At 35.3% G+C, this 24997-nt stretch overlaps 1 protein-coding gene across 1 annotated transcript; it reads left to right on the top strand.

Moving 5' to 3' along the window:
* The first annotated feature begins 928 nt into the window (after positions 1–928).
* Positions 929–15444, top strand: LOC140874040 (probable methionine--tRNA ligase). Its single transcript, XM_073277321.1, has 17 exons — positions 929–1156; positions 1766–1910; positions 2581–2734; positions 2892–3047; positions 3273–3503; positions 3628–3771; positions 4990–5080; positions 5205–5311; positions 5390–5504; positions 6181–6299; positions 6405–6470; positions 7193–7321; positions 7422–7565; positions 7684–7804; positions 13964–14202; positions 14319–14420; positions 14988–15444. The coding sequence occupies exons 1-17, from the start codon at positions 1018–1020 to the stop codon at positions 15216–15218; spliced, it is 2433 nt and encodes an 810-aa protein (XP_073133422.1). The 5' UTR covers positions 929–1017; the 3' UTR covers positions 15219–15444.
* Positions 15445–24997: the final 9553 nt, after the last annotated feature.

The raw sequence follows: 24997 nt of genomic DNA on the forward strand, positions 1-24997 counted from the left end.
TATTTTACAAAATATTTGAAATTTTCAACAAAATTTTCAAGAGAAGAATACTTATGGTTAACAATTGAGAAAATATAATAAATTATTTGATCACTGTTAAAGTAGTGATATGAAATTAAGTTTTATTTAATAGTAAATTTTTCTCAAATACTAATTTTTTAAATTATAAAAAGAATTTTAAAAAGATATATATCTTTTTCCCAACCTCCATATTTTATCTTAAATGTGCAAGCATCGTGAATGAGAATATAACAAAATTAATAGAAATGTGAAATAACATCATTAAATTTTAATTCCTCAAGTTTCGTTTATTTTATTTAAGTTTTTATTTTGTAGCATCATGAATTTAATATTTTCATTTTGAACATTGTGTAAAATTGATTTAAATTTGGATAAAAACTCTAAAAAATTTGTGTTTTATTTACAACTTGTTTAATGTTAAATATATAATAAATAATATAAAACTCAATCATAAATGATATAACACTACGCGGTGTTAGTTTTAACACACGAGTAGTTGGAAGGATCAAACCGAAAACTTTTGAGAAATATTTGGCACGAAATCGGCAATGTAAAAATATTTAAGACTGAATCGGAAACTTTTGGGAAACATTTAGGACCAAACCGGGAACGTATAAACATTTAGGACTGAACCGGGAACTTTTGAGAAACATTTAGGACCAAACCAGGAACGTCCAAACATTTAGGACTGAACCGGGAACGTGTCCAAACATTTAGGATTGAACCGGGATTTTTCCCCGAGCTTTTATCACCGTAAAAATTTAACGTTCGGGATAGACCAAATGCGAAAAACTAATAAAATACGAAGAATCATTTAAACGGCTCGATAAGTCATGGACTATTTTGGGATAAGTCACAAACAATATGGACGAAAATGGGCATTATCCCTAAGATTTCAAACCCTAAACCCAATAGTTAAGTTTTGTTACTGCTATAGGCTGCTGCCTCCTCTCACTTTTTCATATTTCCACTGCGTGAAGCCCGCAATATCCGGATATGGGCGATCATCCCGCCACCGCCGCCGCCGCCGCCGCCGCCGCCGCGAAGCTGCCTTTACCTGGCAAGCGAAACGTACTCATCACTAGCGCCTTGCCTTACGTCAACAACGTTCCTCACCTTGGCAACATCATCGGATGTAATTGTTACAATTTCACTGTGCATGTTTTTAATATTTGCAAGCTCTGCTATGTATCTGGTGAATTATGTTGGTATGGAAAAGTTTGAAGCTTTGGAATTCGTATTTAAATATTCCTGCCAAAATTATTTAGATTTCAGCTGGTATTTTTAGCAAGCTCTGGTATGTATCAATTATGTGCATCGGAGGAACCTGTCTGGAAAATTGAATATATATATATATATATATATATATATTTCCTTCCCGATGTGCAAGCATCTTAGCTGCGCATGTCTTTAAATCGGTGTTTTTCAATTACTGAATCGCGGTAATGCTGGGTATGCTATGAAGATGTTCACATGATGTTTGTTGCCAATATATTGAAGTCTTAAAGTAGGATCAGAGTCACCTTAATTTACCACATACTTTAGTCAGAATCTCAATTAATTGGATTCCATTCTTCTATCGTCATGTCTCTCTCCTCCCCCTCCCCCTCCCCCTATTTCTAATTTTATTTATTTATTTATATATTTGTGTTCAGAGAAACTCATTTTTTGTACGCAGTTATGCTTGCAAACAAATGTTTCCGTGCATTTAGAGACTCTTTTTTTCATTTTATTTTCTCAACAGGTGTGTTGAGTGCTGATGTGTTTGCAAGGTACTGCCGAATTAGAGGGTATAACACTTTATATATTTGTGGTACGGATGAGTATGGAACAGCAACGGAGACCAAGGCAATGGAGGAAGGGTGTTCTCCCAAAGAAATTTGTGACAAGTAATTTTGTCATTCTGAACTACTCATGTTTAAAAATTAGTTGACTGTTATATGTGGCTTTAGGATATTTCTTGATTCTTTTTTATTTTTCCTGGGTTTATGAATTTGATGATCACTTAGTTTTTCTTTTTCATGAATAAAGGGGATTTGTTTCAATATTTATCATTAGTGATTGAAGAATGCTCTTGTTTGAATGTAAAGACATTTTTTCTGTTAGGTGATGTTAATATTTGATGATATTTTATGATTTTTTAATTAATGTGTTTGTGGCCTTTTCAAATAGTTGTTGCCAATTTGAGTTTCAAGTCCAGATGACATTGGACTCCGATGCTTCCTTATACAACGGCATTTTCATACCCACTATCCATATTAATTATATAAAAGATGGTGCCAATAATTGATTCATTTCTTTCGCTGACAAAGATCAACCTTATACGCCGTCACCATTGCACATAAGAATTTCTGGTTGCAAACAATTGTGTTGAGATTAAAGTCAGCCATCCTGATTGAAAACTGACTTATCATTTGCCTTCTTGTAAAAAATTGTGCATCATTGCGACGAAAGAAAAATCTCGTGATGAATTAACGTGCCTGCATATGGAACTGTGCTTCATTTGACCCATAAGCAATATATTCTAATTTTGCTTTCGCTGTTTTTTTTTAATCTCAGATATCATTTTATTCATAAAGCGGTGTATGAATGGTTTGATATAAATTTTGATGAGTTTGGGCGCACCTCAAGTCCGCAGCAGACTGAAGTTTGTCAAGAAATTTTCAAGAAGCTCTTGGAAAATAATTGGCTCTCTGAAAACACAATGCAGCAGGTGCATGATAATTCCTGATTTTTTTTTTAACTGTGGGATTTTATGGTTATCTTTTGCTCTCGGTTCCTGTGCTTCATGGGATAATTAATTGTAATAATCTGTTCTATAACCAATTGACATCATCTAGAAGTTCATTTATAACGATCTCTTCATGCAGCTCTATTGTGAGACTTGTAAAAAATTCTTGGCTGATCGGCTTGTAGAGGGTGGTTGTCCAACTCCGAGTTGTGGCTATGAATCTGCTCGCGGAGATCAATGTGAAAAGTGTGGAAAGCTATTAAATCCGACGGAACTTCTAGATCCAAAATGCAAGGTGTGCTAATGAAACTGTTACCTAGGACTCATGTCATTGACTTGGACCAACGATTTGGTGACACTGAGTTGTCCTTCAATTCACTTTTCCTTAATTGCATTGTGATGCAAGTTTTACACAAACTTCTAACAAGGAAAAGTAACTGAATGAATGTAGAATTAATGTTAAGCAGTTCAGCAGTTGCAGTGGGTAGAATAAAAAAATCTGAGCCTGCTTCATGTACAGGTTTGTCGCAGTACTCCACATATTCGAGATACAGATCACTTGTTCCTTGAGCTTCCTTTGCTGAAGGACAAGTTAGAAGAGTACATTGGCAACACGTCCGTTGCTGGAGGGTGGAGCCAGAATGCTATCCAAGCAACACATGCTTGGCTCAGAGAAGGGTTGAGGTCGCGATGTATTACAAGAGATTTGAAATGGGGTGTTCCTGTTCCACTTGAGAAATTTAAGGATAAGGTGAGTTTAGTTGAGAAGAGTTGCTGTTTAAGTACAAGGCCCTGTGTTTAAATTACCTTGGAATAGATATCGATATTGAAAATGCCCATTATTGTCGCATAACATATTATGTTTTAATGATTAGGTTTTCTATGTGTGGTTTGATGCGCCAATTGGATATGTTTCAATCACAGCATGTCATACAACTGAGTGGGAGCAATGGTGGAAGAATCCTGAAAATGTTGAACTGTATCAATTTATGGGCAAGGATAATGTGCCATTTCATACTGTAAGCATACACGAGTTTAAGTCATGCTGTTTTGAGTAATATCTGATGCATAGAATGGTGTGATGTGTAGCAAAACATAATCAGAGATCCATTGTCTTTTGCAGGATCTATTTTAATTTTTCTTAATGTTTTTATTCAAGGTTTTCATGATTGTTCTCTTGGTAGCTGGTAACTGGTTTGTTTGTAGCCAAACTGGCATGCATGTTATTTGGTGATATTTCCTCTTTCCATATTTAGAACTGCTGAACATGCCTTTAGTTGGTGATTTTCCTCTCTTTAGATTATAACTGATGTCACTGCTGCTAATGATTATCATCCGGGCACCAATAAAGTGTCAGCAGACATAACTGCAATATAGCTTAAATTACTTATACACGGAAGGGTTTATTTGTTAGGAGCTTCTACAAAGTATTTGTGAAAATTCTTTAGTTTGAATTGCGTTTGACAAAATATAAGAAAAAGAGTTCTTGGCAATTGTATATAAACTGTGAATGCAGGATTTTAGACCGAGGCCTAGTTCCATCACAAGACAAACTGTTGAACTTGAGTGCTCTGGCAAAGTGTAGGCAGTCTAGGCATGTGAAATGAAATGCTTTTCGAAGGATTGGACCAGGCTTTTAATATGTTTTTAGATAGAAGAAAACTATTTTGGGTATTGAACAGAGAAGTGGTGATTCAAGGTAGATGTATATATTGATGACATTAAAGTTCCCATATTATATTAAAATTCTAAGCCAATAGCTCCTTTTGTTGGTAATAGGGTTCAGATTTTGCAAACAGATTGCACAATCTCTAATCCACTCGTACATTTTGTTTTCAGCATCTTGACAGTTTGTTATACTATTATTGTGAAACTTGGTATATTAAAGCTGTTCAGGTGCCTGTAACCGCATGTGGGTGTAACACCCTATTTTGGGCAGATAGTTATTTGATGGTGATTCTGTAGAACCAGAAATCCATAAAATCCATGAGAATCATTGTTCAACAATTTGGAGTATAAATGAACCATGGATGCGAGTTTTTCTTTGTTTTCTTTTATGAGTGTGGACCTCTTGGTAGGGAGAGGTGATAGCTTTTTGGAAGTTTACTTCTTCATTTATAATAATTTCAGCTACCTGGTTATTTTGTGGCAATCCTTTGTTAACAGGGTTAGTACAGTATGTTTTGTTTTTTTTGTTGTTGTAATATTGCTTTGTTTATTCTATCGTTACCTTTCAGGTGATGTTCCCTTCTACACTTCTTGGAACGGGTGAAAACTGGACTTTGATGAAAACCATTAGTGTTACAGAATACTTGAATTATGAATCAGGTTATTTAGCTAGTGGATCAAATATAAAATGTATATTTTCTTGGGACTGTGATGGATATACCCTCAATTTAAAGTCTCCTATAAATATTCACTCTTGTTGGACTGTTTCATGTCTTTTGTGTAGGAAAATTTTCCAAGAGCAAGGGGATTGGAGTGTTTGGGAATGATGCAAAAGACACCAACATCCCCGTGGAGGTGTGGAGGTATTATTTGCTGACAAATAGACCAGAGGTATGCCTTTGTACTTGAAGTACCGTGACAGCATGTCCTATTCAATGGATGACTGGATGCTTTATTTTCCATTGACAGGTATCCGATACGTTGTTTACCTGGGGTGACTTGCAAGCAAAGTTAAACAGTGAGCTGTTGAATAATCTTGGAAATTATGTTAATAGAGTTTTGAGTTTCATCGCGAAGGATCCAGGTCACTTATCTTATTTCTTTCAGAACATTGAGATTGTGCTCTCATTGGGAAATACCTAGTTGATTTGTTGAAGACTATGTATCAATTATAGCTCAGACTCGGTTGATTTCTTAAAGACTTATGTATGGAGGCTTAGGGAGTATTCTTTGTTATTTTTTTTTATTTTTGATTCTCTTAGTAGGAGTGGTATCCAGTTGAGTCTTTTACTATCTGACATTATATAAATTAGTTCCTGTTATTTTACTTGTGGCCATAACAGAAGTCTTGAATCTTTTGGGGAGCGTCACTTTATCATCCACGAATTTCTTATATAAATTATCGGCGTGTTAGTGCTCAGAGAGTGGAAGAAATTTCAAATTGTCGCAGTCTTTTGCCCTTTTCCCTCTGGTGCGAGCATTTCATTTTCTTGGTTGACAATAAAATGTTGCAATCTATTAAGAATCAATACACGGAAAATGCCTCTTCTAAGTTTCCTTTTGAATCTCGTTTTGTTAGATAACCAAAAAAAAACCTTGGAAAATTTTTTAGAGTCAAATCAGTTAACAGAGTATCAGTGTTTGAATGTGTGCCTTAAAGCTTTCATTACTATTATGTAGATGGTATCATTATGATTGTTTAACTTTTGAAATTTTTTGAGGGAACCAGCCAACCTTTTTAATATTTTTTATTACATCAGGTTCCGGATATGGTTCCATCATTCCTGATGCTCCTGATGCAGATTCTCATCCATTGTCCATGGCACTGGGAGAAAGAATTAGTAATTATATAGATCAGTATATAGAAGCTATGGAGAAGGTAATCAAAATATGTTGCTGTTAATTATGCTATTACGTAATTTTCACTCGAACTTTTGAAGGACCTTATGCTGCAATGCTTTACATTTTAATCATTTTGATTCAGGTGAAATTAAAACAAGGGTTGAAGATTGCCATGACAATTTCTGGTGAAGGAAATGCTTATTTACAAGTATATGCCTGTGAAATGCTTTAAAGATAATAATATTTTCTATGCTAACAATATATTTTCATTATGCAAAGGTTTATGAGGTTATTATTAATTTTTTTTCAAATGAGGTCCTGATTTTATTTCTGCCATGGCTAATGGACTATGTTGCATGAATACGGGTACGGGTATCGTATCTGGGATCAGATACGATACGGGTACGGCGATACGGGAAATTTTGAAAATATAAGACACGATACGGCTAGGATAAGGCTATGATTAAAAATATAATATTAAAAGTTAAAAATCCTAAAGATAGAAAACTTCAAGGTCTGTATCCATGCAGAAGACGATGAGAAGCAGAGAAAGGAGAACTGACGAACCGAAGAAAGAATCGATGACTTAGGGCTTTTAAGCCCAATTCATATTAATAAATTTATTAAGTAGTCCTCATACATTTCTAATTTTTCAATTGAACCCTTAAAACTTTTATTTTTTTGCGATTTAGCCCAAACGTACCCGGAAAACGTACCCATGCCGTACCCAAGCCGTACCCAACTGGTCAAACTTGAAAAAGGTCAACGACACGGGTTTTGCCGTATCCGACACGCGTATCCGCGTGTCGTACCCGTACCCGGTACTCCAAAAATAAAATTTTTGGAGTACCCATGCTACATAGCTATTAAACCTATGATGGCTCTCATGTTGATACATCCGACTTATTGTATTGGCATTTTACCATGTAGGAAAGCCAATTCTGGAAGCTTTACAAAGAGGATCGACCTTCCTGCTCCGTGGTGATGAAAACTGCGGCTGGATTGGTGTATCTTCTTGCATGTCTTTTAGAACCTTTTATACCATCATTTTCCCTTGAGGTAATTTGGCCCAGCTACTTTTTCAATCTCCAGATGAGCTGCATTGTCACGCAGAAACAAATCTATTCATGTTGTGATACATTTACTTCCATGACTGTAGGTGCTTAAACAGCTGAATTTACCTCTTGAAGGGCAAGTTTCACTTTCTGACGAAAAGGGTGACATTGGAAAAATTAAAAGACCCTGGGAGATTCTACCTACAGGTCATAGAATTGGAACCCCAGCACCTTTGTTCAGAGAACTGGTATTATTCATTTTTGTCACTTTGTTTTGCCAGCATGTTTTATGAATCAGTGTAGCTGAAGTAATCATCATGTTTTGTTACCTGCCTATATATGACTCCGCCCACATGTAATGTGCAGAAAGACGAGGAAGTAGAGTTCTATAGAGAGAAATTTTCTGGAAGTCAAGCTGAAAGGATTTTGAGGGCAGATGCTGAAGCTAAGAAAATATCTGAAAAACTTAAGGAAACAAAGATATCAGGTTATGCTCGTTCTCTCTCTCTTTTTTTGATTAATTTAACTACCCTGTATTGCTCCTTGGCTCTCTCTGTAGACCAAAAAATGTTTTGTTTTCTCTTTAACTGTTTAACATCTGCACTTTCATCTGTTATTGTTTAATTTTTTGTGTTATTTTCTGGAAATGAGGTGCTCTGTAACCAGTTTTCTATGTGGTGCACTGCAAATGTGGTAAATGAACTTTTTATTTTTTTGTTTTGTTTTCATCTCTGTTTCTAGCAATTGTATTTGATGAATATGATGCATAACAAATTGTTTCTTCCTAGTTTATTATGTTGAAACATCAGCACGCAACCTTTTCTATACTGGAAAAGGAATATCCAAATATTCTTTTAAAAAATTATAATTCTAGTTACCCTAACCCACCTACTTATGTGAGTGTTACGCGGGTGGAATTAATAGTATTGACTGATACAAACACAGGAAAGACGAATGTTTCAGTTTGTTAAATTCTCGTTGTTTCTTTCTTGCCTAATTCTCACCCGCAAATACCACCCTCAATTTAAACCTTAAATCATCACAAATTCCAAACCACTCAAGCACTGCCTTTACCAGTGGTGGTGCCATCACCATCATGAGTAGAGAGAAAGAGCTCCTCATATTGTGATGAGCTTGGATTTTTTTGCTTGTGTTGGCTGTTGTTGTCCATCGATGACAGGCAGAGAACAAATGGTACATTGTTTGATATGGATTTGTGCATCAATGACTTGCCAGTATAAATTCTAGAATTATCTTTCAAAGTAGCTCGTGACATTATATAAGGGTCATGCGGAACATTTTATTCAAAGTACCACATTTGGTGTATTATTTCTTATATTCCATGTAATAATCATCTTAGAGTGCAGTTATTGCTTGCGAATTATTAGACATGCCTTTGATGTCTTGTGCATTTTATGGTAGGGACATTTTAATTAGGAAACATTTTTGAAGAGGAGAGGTGTCTGTTTTGAAGAAAAATGTCTGTCAATCCTGCTTTCTAAAAATAGTTCATCGTGTATGTTAGTGCTATTTGATATTAGCGAGAAGAATTCAAAGATATGGTTTAATGCATTTATTAAATTTGACGGGGGAGAAGAGAAGTGAACATGAATTTCTCCTTAATGTAACAAATTAAAATCAAGGACTTCTGATTGAGGTTGAATCCCTTATTCTGCTATATTGAGGATGCATGTAATTTTTCATGTGGCAACATTTCTCTTCTCCCTTTCAATAAAGCTCCATCGGCTTGGTACGATGCATGTGTTAAGAAAATGGAATTAGACCTAACTCAACCCCAAAAGCTAGCTTTAGGAGGGAGGTTTACCTTTGTCTATATATTAAACTCCCAGACTATTTACCCAACCGATGTAAGACAAACTAACACCAACACACCCCTCTCATGCCCAGTAATGAAACAATTGGAGCGTGAAGACAGTAACGGGTGACTCAACTATGGGACGGATGATCCAATATGGGACGTCCAACACATAACGGTGGAACCTAGGTCTCTGATACCATGTAAAAGAAATGAGACTTGGACCTAACTCAAACCCAAAAACTAGCTCAAGGGGGAAGGTTTGTCTTTGTCTATATATTGGGCTCCCAGGATATATACTCAACCGATGTGGGACACAATTAACACACCAACACACCTCTCTCGCGCCCAGGAATGAAACGATTGGAGTGTGGAGACATTAACGGGTAGTCCAACTATGTGACGGGTAGCCCATTTATGGGCGGTTCAACACATAACGGTGGGCCTGGACTCTTATACCATGTTAAGAAAATGGACTCGGACCTAACTCAACCCCAAAAGCTAGCACCAGGGGAGGTTTACCTTTGTTTATATATTAAACTCCCAGACTATTTACCCAACCGACATGAGACAAAATAACACACCAACTCATGCTTAAATAATTGAGTTCATTAGAATATTTATGCTGCCAAAAGATATTGATGACATACTCTTCGATTCTAGCTTAGCTATCATGCAACTTCTAGCAGCTCAGGATAACCTTAAAAAGACCCTATTGGGTGCTTTTTCTCGGTTATTGCCCATTAGCAAATGATAAGACATTGTTTCGGGATGAGGAAAAAATGTGATAGGATACGAGGTTAGAAGACGTTCGCAGAGAGATTTAGAATCTGAAAGGAAAAGGAATGAAAAGTTGCAGAGAATATAGTGCATGCAATGGTTTATTTTGGGTTTTACCATGTTTAGAGTCCTGCTTAGGGCTTAGAGTTGGATATTACTAATGAAGAGGCTTTAAGGGCATGATTGGTACGTTGGAAAGGAATAAGGTAGGAATAAAATCAACTTTGGAATGAAATCAGATTGAGAATGAAATGGTAGTTATATTCCATTCCAACGATTGGTACCAGTAAATATGAAAAAGAAATGAATGAAATTATTTTTAATAATAAAATCATATTTTAACTACATATATCAAAATAATAATTATTTATACGTTTTTTATTATATTATATATTATTATTATGATTGATGATGTATTAATTATTATAAAATTATCATTATATAGTTTAACTATTCTAAATTTATATTTTTACGATAATTATTATTATTTTATTTTAATTATAATATTTTTAATAATAATAATAAATAAATAATAATTAATTATTATTTTCAAAATAGTATTAAATATTAATTATATATTTATAATAAATAAATAATAATAATATATATTTTAATACTTTTATAAATAATAATAATAATAGGAAATAAATAAATCATAATACTAATAATTAATATTAAAAAATTATTATTAATATAATAATAAAATAATATTATAATTATTTAAATATATTTTATATTTAAATATATTTTATATTTAAATATATTTTATAATATATAGTATTATAATTATAATCATATAAGTTAATATTAGTTTAAATTTAAAATCTAAATATAGAAAAGATTTGCATATATAAAAATAGAAATGAGAAGTGAGAATGACCATTCCCATCCAAAATGGATGAAATGGAATATGGGAAGTCTTAAGATCCCAAACAATGCTCCTGATACACAAAGTCTTCAAAAGTCAATTGTTTTACACTGAACCGCTGAAACATCCATTTTTATCTATACATAATGTAGCGCCCTTGCCCGAGTCACCACTAAATAGACTAAGGGTAACCGCAACGCTAACTTTTTTCAAAAAAAAAAAAGTTGAACCTGCAGGCTGCCCGCGTTGCAGCCTGCAGGTTCTGATTCCGAAGCTGAAGTTGGCGTCGAAAATAGGACGCCAGCTTCAGCATTCAATTTTTAATTAAAAAATATATATATATATATTTTTAAAATTTACTTGTGGTTGGCGCACCCCTTGAAATCTGAAATGCATGGGGCATGGGCCGCATGCAATTGATTATTATTTTTTATTAATTTTTTTAACGTATTTAGCATTTTTTAATTTTAATTAAAATTAATTTTATTTTATTATAAAATAAAATTTAAATTTAAATGTAGGTAATAATAATAATTATATAATATTTATAGAATTGATTAGTGGGACCCTCAAAAAAGTTAGTTGTTGGGTTTAGGATTGTGGAGAGAAGTTATAAAAATTTTGTTTTGAGTTGTAAATGATGTGTTATAGTAGGTCCCATGATGAAGTTGAGTTTTTTGGTTCAGGACTGCGGGTACCCTATTAAACATGCATAATTAAACTTAACAACAAATAAACAACGAAAAGAACTTAGTACTTTTACAACCCCAAATGAAAACACAGATGATAATCTCAGTCTTAAACATTAATACATTCACAACAATAATCACAATCCTGCATGAGAATACGAGAAGCCAAACAACTTCAACCGGATCACCACCGAGAACTCAACTGTTCTAACCACTGCCTTGGTCATCCGATCCGTCCAACCTAAGACCTGCCCCATGGAATGTGGTGTCCAAAATGAAAATAAAGACGTGAGCGACAATCGCCCAATAGAAGAATGTACGAGTATACAAACCGATATAATGCATGCAAATGCAATATGCTCGGATATCCAGTATCAAGTCTAGAATCTCATGCTCATTCTAGAGGCGCATGAATGTGCAGTCTCTGATCTATCCTAGGCATGTTTTGACTCCCACACATCAACAACAGGTGGACCTACAATGTCCAAGGTCATCAGAGCTCGTTTGTTCCGTCGGACACTGTAACTCTCGATATCCAACCGTCCACAATACAGAACAGGGCTAAGCGACCCCAACAAACGAGGTATATCTCAAAGATATCAGGTCCAACGTGATATGTCATGCATAATATTATCAAAACAGTAAATCATGTATGATGCAACGGATAAGAATGCAACATATAAGTGTGTATACTACGCTTGGATATCTCAGACAATACATCACATACGTCACTAAACAATCTGACCAAAGTCTACTCGTGTGAACCTAAACAATACCAACATACTGAAATTACTATCATACCAGATCCAAAATTACTAAACATGCTCCTTAACTCACTACTGAAGGCTTTAGGGTTATACCTGTGTCCGTCGTCAGTCCGCTGATGACGTCACGATCTGATGGTGACCCCTCCTCAAGCCTTCGAAGTTCCTCAACTCTAAACTGCCTTAGAACCAGTGTTTTAAAAGGCGTAGCGTTGGTCTGTAGCGTTTTTATCCTGTGATAGCGTAGCGTAAATAGCGCAGCGCATAGCGTAAGTTATTCGTGCACGTCAATTATTTAATTAAAAAATAGAAATATGCTTATATAAGTAAATAGGTGAGATAATTAGTTATGAAATCATAATAATTTAGAAAGTCTTACAACTAAAACGACATAATCTAAAAATAATCGGATCTAGGGTTCATCTTTACCTCTGAAATCAGCTCCAGAAAGTTTCAATTCTGAATCGGCTCTAAGTTTTCTTCGCGTGAGGACTTCTGAATCGGTTCTAGGGCTTGGACGTGGGAATCGGCTTGGATGTACAAGTTGTAGGTCAAATAAATGAATTTATGGGCTTTTATTTTTAGGCCCAAAAAGCGTGGGCTATCACCAGAAAAGCGCAATAGCGCACGCTATTTGCTTCTAGGCGCGCCTCGCCCACAAATAGCGTGCGTTATTGAAGCAAACCGCTAAGGACCGAGCGCTATATAGCGCTCGGCATGAAAAGTGCGCTATAGCGGGCTACGTAGCACGCTATAGCGCGCTTTTGAAAACACTGCTTAGAACTGACTAGAAAACCTAAGGTATATGGCTAGAACTCGAGAGAGAAGCTGAGGGAAATCGGTGAAGAAAACCAATGAAATCGACTCCTATTTATAGGCTGGATCCGGACTAGTTTAGAAGAACTGAACTTTATCTTATCTGACTCGTGTCACAATCTTAATTCGTCTAGTTGGATTACTTGGGATAAGATAATCTGAATTAGATTGGTCGGTGGATCGCCACATGCTGATCCTCAATTAACCGATTCATTAAGAATGCTTAATTAACAACTATTTAATCACGACTTAAATTATGCTTTTTTCAAATAAGGATTTGGTTTATTACACATAACAAGGAAGAAGTTCCATGAACTTGAAATAAAGTTATTTTTTTAGAAATCAAGCTACACTAAATTAATATAAGCTTGATGGGCTGTAAGATGATTGGAAAATGAATGTGTCAGTTGACATGTTTCTCATCACTAGAGTGCTAAAATTAGTGGTGACTACATCGAAGCTTTTCCTACTAGTACTTCAGTGAGTATAAAGTAACTGGCTACTGATGTACATAGGAGTGATATTTTTGAAAATTTTCAAAAAATTGTTATAAAAAAACATCTTTTAAGTGTTTTCTTTGAGCTAGAATTTCTAGCTTTTGGTTTTTGCTTCTACTTTTTAAAAATAAAAATAGAAGCACTTTTCAACTTTTATCCGAACGCCAAAACCGCTTCTGCAATTTTAACGAAAACTTTTTAAAAAGTTGGATTTAAAGTGCTTTTTTAAGCTAGAGCTTTTATATCCAAACTCACCCTAAATCTTTCAACTAAAGAAATAGTTGAAATAGCATTGGTTAGATGCTTCACAGAATACATTTTATTTGTGCTCGTATTTGATGTGGAAGTCAACTCCCTGATAGAGGAAAAGAAGAAGTTGGTAATTGCTCAATTACAGCCTTTTTTGTTCTTTATAGATGGGAAAACAAAGAAGGATCAGCCAAAAAAATCAGCTGATGCAAAACCTAAGGTTTCATCTCCTGCTGAAACAGAAGTTTCCATAAGTAGACTGGATATTCGTGTTGGTCTCATTGTAAAGGCTCAGAAACATCCTGATGCAGATTCTTTATATGTCGAAGAGATTGATGTTGGTGAACCCCAGCCTCGCACTGTTGTTAGTGGCTTGGTCAAGTATATTCCCCTTGAAGAGATGCAGGTTCCCTATTTCTCTGTTATCACATCTTGTTTTATATGTTCAACATGGAATATACCAGCACTCTAACGAGTAATATTCTTAATCGACTCACAAATTGAAAGAATGATTTTTCTTAGAATCGGAAGGTATGCGTTCTCTGTAACCTGAAGCCTGCAGCCATGAGGGGCATAAAATCTCAAGCTATGGTCCTTGCGGCTTCTAACAGTGATCATACAAAGGTAAGAAATTGATATTAGCAACCATTACTTATTGCCTCGCGTTCATTTCATCAAATTTTTATCTTCTCATCGTTTATTGGGTTTGGATGTCTATTTTCACTGAAACTGGTCGAGGAGATCATGCGATTCGTTTTGGCATGCCTTGATCTTTTCTTCTCGAAGGCTTGGTGTTTCAAAAATGTTAGGACTCCTAAAAAATACAAAAACGCTGGGACTAATTTTTGGTTACAGTAGAGACAAAGAAGAAAAAAAGGAATCCCAACTGGTTTGTTGGCATTCGTAGTAAACTGAATTTTTGAAAGAGCGTTGTTTGTGATCATCATCACTCATGGGCAAATTTTATCATGGTTAATATGTGGATGCATTGAATTTTTCTAATAAATTCCAAACTAGTTTTGAAGTAACTGCTAGCAATGTTTCCCGCAACCAGTTTTGGTGCTACCATCACTACAGACCTATGTGAACTTTGTACAATGCTCTAGTTCATCACCATGGCAATTTCTAACCATGGCAATTTCAAAATAAGTGATAAGTTTTGAAAGTTTCACATGGATGTTGCTTGCTTAGGTTGAGTTGGTTGAACCTCCCCCAGACGCCATTGTTGGTGAAAGAGTGACAGTCCCAGGGTTCGAAGGTTTGCCAGATGACGTCTTGAACCCTAAAAAGAAAGTTTGGGAAACCGTTCAAGTCGATTTGCAGACTTCCAAGGAGTTGGTAGCCTGCTACAAAGATTTGCCGCTTGCAACATCAACAGGTGTTTGTAGTGTTTCATCAATTAGTGAAGGCTCAATAAGGTGAGTTGAGCTTTCAAAACTTTCGGATTGAAGGCAACATAGAGGAAATTTGAGACATTCGAGATCTTCCCTTTTCTAAAAAATCATTGTAAACTTGATTTATTTCGATTGTTCAAGCAAGCATGAAAGTGCAAATCACATTTTATTTCCGTAATGAATCCTGCAGTTCAGTGTATACCTAAATTCTCATTTTAATTCGGCTATTAACAGTTGACACAGGTTTGGTTTTACTGTATGTGATATCTTTTGTTGTTAAACGTGACTTGAAGTTATCTTAATTCCTCATGGCTTGTACTAAAAAAAATAAAATAATTCCTCATGGCTCATGGGACCTTATCTTATTATCATTAATTTTATTTTGAAGGGATTCTTTCTTATTGATTCTACATGTAGTGGCATTATTTATATTTTGCGGTTAATGAGATCATACTTTTTGGATAGTACCCAAATCATTCATTCGAGAGTTTATATCTCAACACATATGCATAATTAATATTATACTATTTATATGACAAGTCATGTGTTAGATCTCTTACTAAAGTAATACCTTTAAGGTAGGTTGAATTAAATCATATTTTGCATAAACTTTTGAGCAACAGATGAAGTTAAAAACAAAAAATAGTGATATATTTTTTAAAAAAACCATCTTGGAGAATGTTTTCATTATTTTTTGGGTTTTACAATAAAAGAATTTAAACAAGAAGTAAATTTGTAATTTTGAGTCCTATTCGCAAGCTCATATTTTGGATTGTTAAATGAAAAATTAGGGCAAGTTGCGTGTTGAAGAATGGTGGTATATTATTTAAATTGCTTCATGGAAAGCCGAGCAGGTTATACTGAGGATTAGATTCTTGTTCTTGAAGTAGCAATGCTGGTGGATGTATTTGATTTGATTCTTGCACAAATTCTCTGAAGACAATAATGGGAATATTTAAAAAGCAGGTTGAATGAATTTTATGCCTTGATTTGAAAACTCTGAAAATGTGTCCGAAAAAAATTTGGGAATGAAGTAATGCTATATTTACAACCAAATTTGTACAACAATTTTTACATCATACAAAATTCAATACAAAAATTAATTTATCAAATCTCATAATATATTGAAAGCAAAATCTCATTATATAATATCAAGTGATATAATATTAAAATCTCACGAGATAATAGCAAAATATCACGACATAATCGTTGTAAATGTCGTTGTACGATATATTAGTTGTATATTTAGCATTAGTCATTTGGGAATATGGTGAACATTCTGATTGTAGTTTAGTTGATTTTGTCCCTTGAAATATGAATATCGTATCATCTACAAAATAAGTAGAGTTATTTGCATCAAACACCCATGTGAAATATTTCAAACATGCACTTTTTCCCTGTGAAATTTTAATAGGCATCTTCAACCCTGACCTTTTATAAAATTAGCACACTCGCCCCTTCAGATGAGTGATTGTTGCGAACGCGCCCCTCATGCGACTGGACAAACTTTTTGACATTTTTTTTTTTGCACAAAATACCCTGTGAAATATTAAAAATGCATATTTGATCCCGTGAGAGTATAATTTTTAAATTTATTCAACCCATAATAAATAATTTTTATTAAAATTCAATTATAAATATTTAGCAAACATTTTTTGTTTTATTAATTTTTATTTTTTTATTTTAAATGTATTATCATTAATTAATTATTTTCTAAAAAAATATTATTACTTTATCCTACTATCATTATTTTATTAAACTCACTTTGTATTTTTAACTTCTCCATTAAACATGCATTCATAAATAATGATTTAAATAATTTCAAGTATTAAAATATTGAACTAAACTGATAAGTTCAAACAAATTACTTTTTCGATTTAGGACTATATATTATTGAACCAAAATTTAAATTTTTCGAGAAGATGCATTGCACAATTTGTAATAAAAAATAAAAAATAAAATGGTTATATAATTCTAAATCGAAAATTGAATATTCATGAACTTATCATTTTGGTTCAATATTTTGGTACTTTTAGATATTTAAATCCTTATTTATGAATCATGTTTAATGGAAAAGTTGAAAACACGAAGTGATGATAAAATAATGATAACGAGATAAAGTAATAATATTTTTTAGAAAAAAATTAATTAAGAATTATAAATTTAAAATAAAAAAAATTAAAATTTTTTGAAAAATATTTTATAATTGGATCTTAATAAATATTGTGTATTATTATTTAATGCAAATTCTGCAACGCATTTTAAAAAATTTAGATTTTGGTTCAAAAATATATAGTCCTAAATTTAAAAGTAATATGCATGAACTTATTATTTTGGTTTAATATTTTGTTACTTTTAGGTATTTAAATCTCGTTTATGAATGAATGTTTAATGGAGAAGTTGGAAACAAAAAGTGAGTTTAATAAAATAATGATAGCAAGATAAAATAATAATATTTTTTTAGAAAAGAATTAATTAATCATAATAAATTTAAATTTAAAATAAAAATTAATAAATCGAAAAGTGTTTGCTAAATATTTTATAATTGGATTTTAATAAAAATTGTGTATTATGAGTTGAATAGATTTAAATATTATATTATCAGGGGATCAAATATGCATTTTTAATATTTCACAAGGGTATTTGGTGCAAACAAAATATCAAAATTTTTGCCCAATCGCATGAGGGCGCGTGCGCAACATTCACTCATCTGAAGGGGCGAGTGTGCTAATTTTATAAAAATCAGAGTTGAAGATACCTATTAAAATTTCACAGGGGAGAAGTGTGCATTTTAAATATTTCACATGGGTATTTGGTGCAAATAACACAAATAAGTACTTCCCGAACGGGTTAGGGGTTAGGCCAGTCTTCTATTTTGATGGGTCAAGAAATTGCCAACTTATTTTATGTGATGGATTGAGCTTGTTTTGACAGGTTATTTGTAGTGACTCTCACCGTGTTCGCCTACTAATCAGAAACTTATGCAAGCATTTAACTTAGATAAACGATAATCAAAAAAATATTCAGCGAAAACCATAAAAATCAGTTACAATTCCAAGGAAAGAAATATGTAAATACTGTTATACAACCATATCGAAAATAAAATGTATCAACTCAAATACATCAATACCGAAAGCTTAGACATACACAAACATCTCCAACTGCTGCCACTCTACAACCTAAGCTCTCCAGGAACCACCCGCCTCATCCAAACGCAAATCTGCCTCATGGAATAGAGTGTCCAGAAATAACAGTACGAGGACGTGAGCATAAAACGCTCAACACGAGAGTATTAGTATACAAATATTATATGTGGATGAATGCAAGTGATCTGGATACCAAGACACGAGGGTCAAGAAACAAGCTCACAAGCCGGGCCTAGGGTATATAGCACGCTGCGTCGTCGCATCAGGAGGTGGCTCCTATACCCAGTGGATAATGATGACCTGATACTAGTACTAGTGTCCAACCATAACGGACACAAGACTTACGTATCCAACCATCCACTACTCGTAGGTTGAGCGCCCTACTATAGGATATCTCAAGAATACATGATCAATATGCTCATGAATGCAACATAATATCATGACAGGTATATGCAGATAAATCATGCCATATAATCAAATTAACCATGCAAACACATAATACATGCATACTCAGTATAGATATCTCGAACAGTACTTTCGTACCTTTGAATACTAGGCAAGCTAAACCAGCTCTATTTCCAAGCCTATAATCAGCACAACTGTGAGACCTCGGTTCTAAACAACTAATCTCGGATTAAACAACAATTAAGCATACAAGATCCAAGACTAAAAGTAATACTGAATTTTTTTTTTTAAAAAGGGTGCGCTCGGTCTGCTAAAAATTGCAGACCGTGCGCCTCCAAGTCTCAGCCCTACTGTTTTGCTCAACAGGGGTCGCGCTCGGTCTGCTAAAAATAGCCGATCGAGCGCGGCCAACACAACAAACTTACTGCCTTGCTCGAAAAGGGGGTGCGCTCGGTCTGCTAAAAATTGCAGACCGTGCGTCCCCTGCTGCACAACCAAAACAGAGCAGAAATCTCAGAAACTCAATTCCAAAATCATTCCAACACATTCAAATCATAATCATGCATTACAATCACCGTTTTTCCAAATAATACATGAGATTCTAGAGTCTATCAGTTGCTCAGAAAGATAAAACATGCAACGTCTAAACAAAAAGGCTGTTCTGCCCGCTGAAATCAAAGGTTTGGCTCAAGATGAATGCATAAGAAACATAAAGCATTACGCCACATAATAAAAACTCAATCAACCACAAAATACAAGTTCCACAAGCTAGAAAAAGTATTCATGCAAGCATGTGATTTTAAGGGAAACTCGAGAACCAACTGTCCCGAGTATGCTATCTCGCTAACGATGACTGCTTTTAACTTTCAATGCAAGTAGCTCCAACTCTGGATAAGTTACAACAAAAGGTTATATCAAAATCTGAACAACCTAAACAACAACGACTGCTCAAGGTAATCTCTTTACCGTTCTTCGTCCAATTCCGCGACGATCAAATGCTGCTAACCCAGGGCTTGAAAAACTCCAAACAAATCTGTACGGAGGCAAAGAAGATCAACAAACGACGATCAACTCACAAGCCAATGTTCAACAACACAAAACGGTTCAAAATCTCCAAAACTCAAACCGGTGGCATAACCGCTATAACTGAACAAACCGGAAACGCAGACAACAGTATAACAACGATACTAACTCATAACGATGCTAATACAACAAAAATACTGCAAACCCATCAAATCTCAAACTCCAAGTTTTCGAATAAACTTCCAAAAATCATAACAATTCCGAACGTCACTCTATTTCAAAACCGACAGAGAATAAACGATTAGAACTCTGCCAAGAACAACATACTCGAAACTCAAACGAATCTAACAACATCCAAAAAAATAGAATGTATCTGTTCGTAGAAAAACTTACGATATAACAAAGCTCTCGTTGCCGTGATCGCTAATCTGCCTTCAGAATTAAATTCCAACGGCCGGATCGAGCTCGATTGAATTTCCAAAGCTTGGAAAAGCTTGGAGGTGTGAAAATGGTGGGAGACGGCTTGGAGAGGATGAGAGGATGAGGGTGAAGACTTTTAAAACTCAATACAAGTGTAGATAATATATAAAAGGTGGTGACCAAATAGAGCTGCAGGAGTAGTAGCTAGGTTTTTCAATTTGGTTGTATATTTGTTTTATTTAACCGGTTGTATTCTACCGATTTAACATTTATTTAAGTTTTGCACAATTTATCTCTGATTATCATTTATTGCATGCTTAATTAATCTTAAAACTCTGATTAGTAGTGAATTTGGGTTAGGGTCACTACATTTATTGGAACTGCTTTTGACCACTCTGACCCCGTTAAAACCTGCATGGTTGATCCCTCACTAAAGCACATCAAATCTCAAACGACAATCTTTGAACCTAACCTCGGTTCTAAGGGCTCCACGCTGATATAGAGAACCCAAGCTAGCTTTGAAATAAATTTCTTGACAACTGTCTACTAACTGCAATTCCATAATCCACTGGAATATTAAACAACACAATTATAAAAAATTCTAATCATTCTGCAACTTCCAATGACAATCTAATAGATCACCAAGATATTTACGTCAAACTTTCTGCACAATTACTATTAGGGCTTACTATGGACAAAGATATGGTCCAAAAATCTATTTAAGTTTTGGGAGTATTTATTAGCTTAGTTAAGGCTTATAGAACTTGTGTAGTGATACAGTGAACTTTTGAATATAGGCTTGGAACCTAGAATCCTACTAGACTTGAACTAGCCTAGAGGTACGTACACATTGACTGAGATTTCCAGGGAGTATACATGTTTATGTGTTGCATTTATTTGGCAGTATTATATGGCGGGATATATGATTTATCGTTTTCTATATTCATATGTCATGTGCATATACACTTTGAGCCTATACCTTGTTATACCTGATTATAGAGCCGCTCAATTCTATACTTGTTAGTCTGTCACTGAGAGTACAGCGACAGCGGGGACATGTATGTTTGACTACTCTGGTGTACTAGACGAGTGTGTTTGTACCCCGAGGTTGATCCGCGAGGTTACAGCACTCATGTGGCACCTATACTGAGCATGACTTATCAGATGACCATTTACCAGTCATCACGATTGCATGCATCATATTCATATGTTTACTCATATTTATGTACTGGGCGTTAGCGCTCACGTCCTACTTGTTATCTTGGACAACCCATTCCATGGGGCAGGTCGCAGGATGGACAGAGCCAATAGTTCGAGGAAGGACCTGGGAGCAGGAGCCTACAGGGGATATTTTATACAGCAGGATTTCGTTATAGCTGTATAATGTTTAGTTTAAGTTATTTCTGAAAGAGTGGGTGCCCGGTGAGCCAACTTGTGGCTAAGGGCTTTGATGACTCTTTGTATAAACAATCTTTTGTTTAATATAATTTACACTTTTTATAATGGCAATGACTTTATCTTTTTTCATATTGTTATATTGTGATATACTATTGTTGTTTTGATAAAGACCTTGAATATACTATAGTGTATGTAAGATGTGGTAGTACATGGGGATGTCTATCATGAAACACATCTTATAGTCACTGTATATTCTAAACAGTTTCTAGTAGATTGAGCCGTCCGTTAATAAGGATAAGGATCGCTCGAGATTGAGACTAGCATTTGTGATGCCGAGTACCACGTTTCATTGGTATGGAACATGGAGATGTTCAAAGCATGCAAATGGATATTCATACGATGAATGATCGAACTACCCTATCCGGACTTTCCAAGTGGTTATCACTTATCGAGTGGATAAAGTCCGCGGTTTTGGTTGTACACCATTAGTCCTTACTACTTGAAACATCATTGAGACTCTATATGCTAGTACTGTACTTTGACTCGTTTACCGACTCTATTGGGGTCATCAGGTGTCGGGATTGGGTACAGTTACGACACATATAGGAGTCGATGCTTTGTTGTCAACGATTCACCACATACTTGCGAGTGTGGATATCCTATGCAATCTGAGGAGATATTAGTGTGACGAATCTCTGGCCAGAGTACATGATGTGTTTTAAGAAATGGTTTCTTAGTAGCACATGCGATGTCACTATTTGATCTTCAAGATGTATTGCATAGTTATCGAATCTCGAACGACTCTCGATTTACCAATGGTTGTTGATTCGATCGGGATATATGGATGAAGGGACCGTACTGTACGCTAACCAAAATCTATTGGTTCTTGCAGGCACTATCAGTGATACCTAGGGAATCATGGGGCGATGTTGCTAGGCGCTCTTACCATGATTCGATGGGCAAGTCGGAAATTGTTGTTCCGAGTCACAAGGAGTTGTGAGCCCACGGCTAGCTGTATCCCTGAACCATTGAGGGTCACACAGAGTAATGGATTTTTAATCCCCGTTGAGATAGTTAAATTTAAAGAGTTAAATTTAATGAACAAAGAAGTTGAACTTCTTATTTAAGAGTAGAGGAGTAAGATTTCCTAAAATGACATAGGGATGGTCATTTTTGGAAACCACTGAATTCGGATTCAAAAAATTTATCTTGACTCTAAAAGATGCAGAAATGGTTTCTGTGAACATTGGTGAAATTGGTTTATCAATCTGAGTCACGATGAATTTTATATTAATTTCTGAACATGCGGGCTTTGCTTGTCAGGCTTGAACTTATGACTAATGGGCCCTAAGCTGTTAGCAGCCCACATTATAAATAAGTTATTGCAGTACAGAAATTAGAAAACAGAAGGTCACAATTTTCGAAAACCCTAGTTTTTCTCTCAAAAGGTGGCCCCCCGCCTCCCCTCTGCTCGGGAAAAATCCAGCCTGTGAATTTTGAATTTGCAGTCTGGTTTAACGGATCAAATTCGTTAATTCTCTTCGTAGAAACTTCTGATAGATTTTCTAGTGCAATCTATCAGAGGGATTAAATCTCTGTTCGTGGACCTGATTGAAGAACAGTTCGTCCATCAGTTCCAGGGATATACAACAAGAGCAGAGTAATCTGTTGGTGTCCATAATCTCGATTCGAGATTGGAGGTAAAAATTTATAATTGTTATTTAATTTTTACACACACAATTTAATCGTAAAGTTTTGATACCCATTATGGAATCGTTCCATATAAAATTTTTAAACTTCCGCTGCACCGGGTATCAATTCTGATTGATCTGATCGCCGTTCTCCAACAATTTCGATATGGTTGTATCACTACATTATTTAGCCTTGAAAATTTTTTACTAAGCTGATATGTAATTTATGGGTTATGTTTCCGCACGTTTTTCTCTGTTTAGTATTTATTCTTTAATTAAGTTTAATGCATGCCATAGTTGCCAGTTAGTAGGTGATTCAATGCTGGGTCACTACATTTTTGATATCAGAGCATGCTTAATTGGGATTAGTACTTGGGATTTAGCCTAGATTTGAGAGATTTTGAGCATTTGGGATTTTAAATGTGCAAATCTTTTCAGATAATGGCTGATGGAGGTAACGAGAGCCATGGTAGTGTTGGCCAGGGAGGTGGTCATCAACATCGTCACCATCGCCATCATCATGAGGATCGAAATCGTCTGCACGAGGATAGACATCGCTATACGATCAATATTCTGCAGATAGCACCGAAACCCTTGTTGGGAGGGAAAATCCTGAGGAAGCGAGGAACTGGACGTTCAGAATTGAGAGTGATTTTCGTGCTTTTGAGTCTACAGAGGAGCAGAAGATGGAGGTTCTAGAGTTTGTTCTAGTTGGACGTGCACGCTTATGGTAGGATGCTAAGGCAGCTCAGGCGCGTTTTGAGAGAGGACGGGTGACTTGGGAGGATTTTCGTCGGCAATTTCAGAAATTATATTTTCCTCCAGCAGTCCGTCAGGCATGATCAATGGAGTTTCTTACGCTGAGATAGGGATCTATGACTATTGATGAATATCAGCAGCGATTCATTGATCTGCTACACTTCGGTCCTCATATCAATGAGAGTGATGCGTCCAAGTATGATATATTTCTGCAAGGCTTGAATCAGTATATTTATTTATAGGTTTCTGTCTTTGATGATCCGACATCTTACAAGACTCTGGTTAATCGGTGTCGTCAAGTGGGGAACAACAATAGGCGAGCAAAATTGATGATGTCAGGATAGCCTAGTGGATCTCTTGGTCTACTACTACTACTACTACTACTACTACTACTACTACTACTACTACTACTACTACTACTACTACTACTACTACTACTACTACTACTACTACTACTACTACTACTACTACTACTACTACTTCTTGTGGATCTCGTGGTTCACGAGTTATGTTCCGGTTTGGAAAGAAGAAGAAGAAAGATGAATTTTTCAATCACTGTGGTGGGAAGCATTCTGCAGCTTCTTGTCGGGAAGCTTCTGGTGCATGTTTTATTTGTGGTGAGCAGGGACATCTGCAGAGAGATTGTCCTCAGCGTATGGGAGCTGCCAGTGGATCGAGATCATAGATGGGATCTCAAGCTTTTACTCATCCACGTCAGCAGCCAGTACCACCTAGTTCTTCCAGTTTTTGTCCACACACGCAAGGGTAGGTATTTGCTCTTTCTCAGGAGCACGCTCCTAAGGGAAGCGATCGCATGTTGGCAGGTACCTTTCTGTTATGTGGTATTCCTGTACTTGTTTTAATTGATACTAGAGCATCGCATTCCTTTATTTCTAGTCTCTTTGTTAAGAGACATAGATTACCTTATGTATCATTAGACCTGGATTTAATTGTATCTACTCCAC

This window comes from Henckelia pumila, chromosome 1 (assembly GCF_033568475.1).
Source record: "Henckelia pumila isolate YLH828 chromosome 1, ASM3356847v2, whole genome shotgun sequence".
Taxonomy (NCBI): domain Eukaryota; kingdom Viridiplantae; phylum Streptophyta; class Magnoliopsida; order Lamiales; family Gesneriaceae; genus Henckelia; species Henckelia pumila.

What these genes read in the sequence shown, in the direction of transcription:
- LOC140874040 (XM_073277321.1), top strand. Translation starts at nt 1,018, where the DNA reads ATGGGCGATCATCCCGCCACCGCCGCCGCCGCCGCCGCCGCCGCCGCG. An exon ending in CCTTGGCAACATCATCGGAT is followed by an intron (nt 1,157 to 1,765) that starts GTAATTGTTACA and finishes TTTTCTCAACAG; the next exon opens with GTGTGTTGAGTGCTGATGTG. An exon ending in TTCTAGATCCAAAATGCAAG is followed by an intron (nt 3,048 to 3,272) that starts GTGTGCTAATGA and finishes CTTCATGTACAG; the next exon opens with GTTTGTCGCAGTACTCCACA.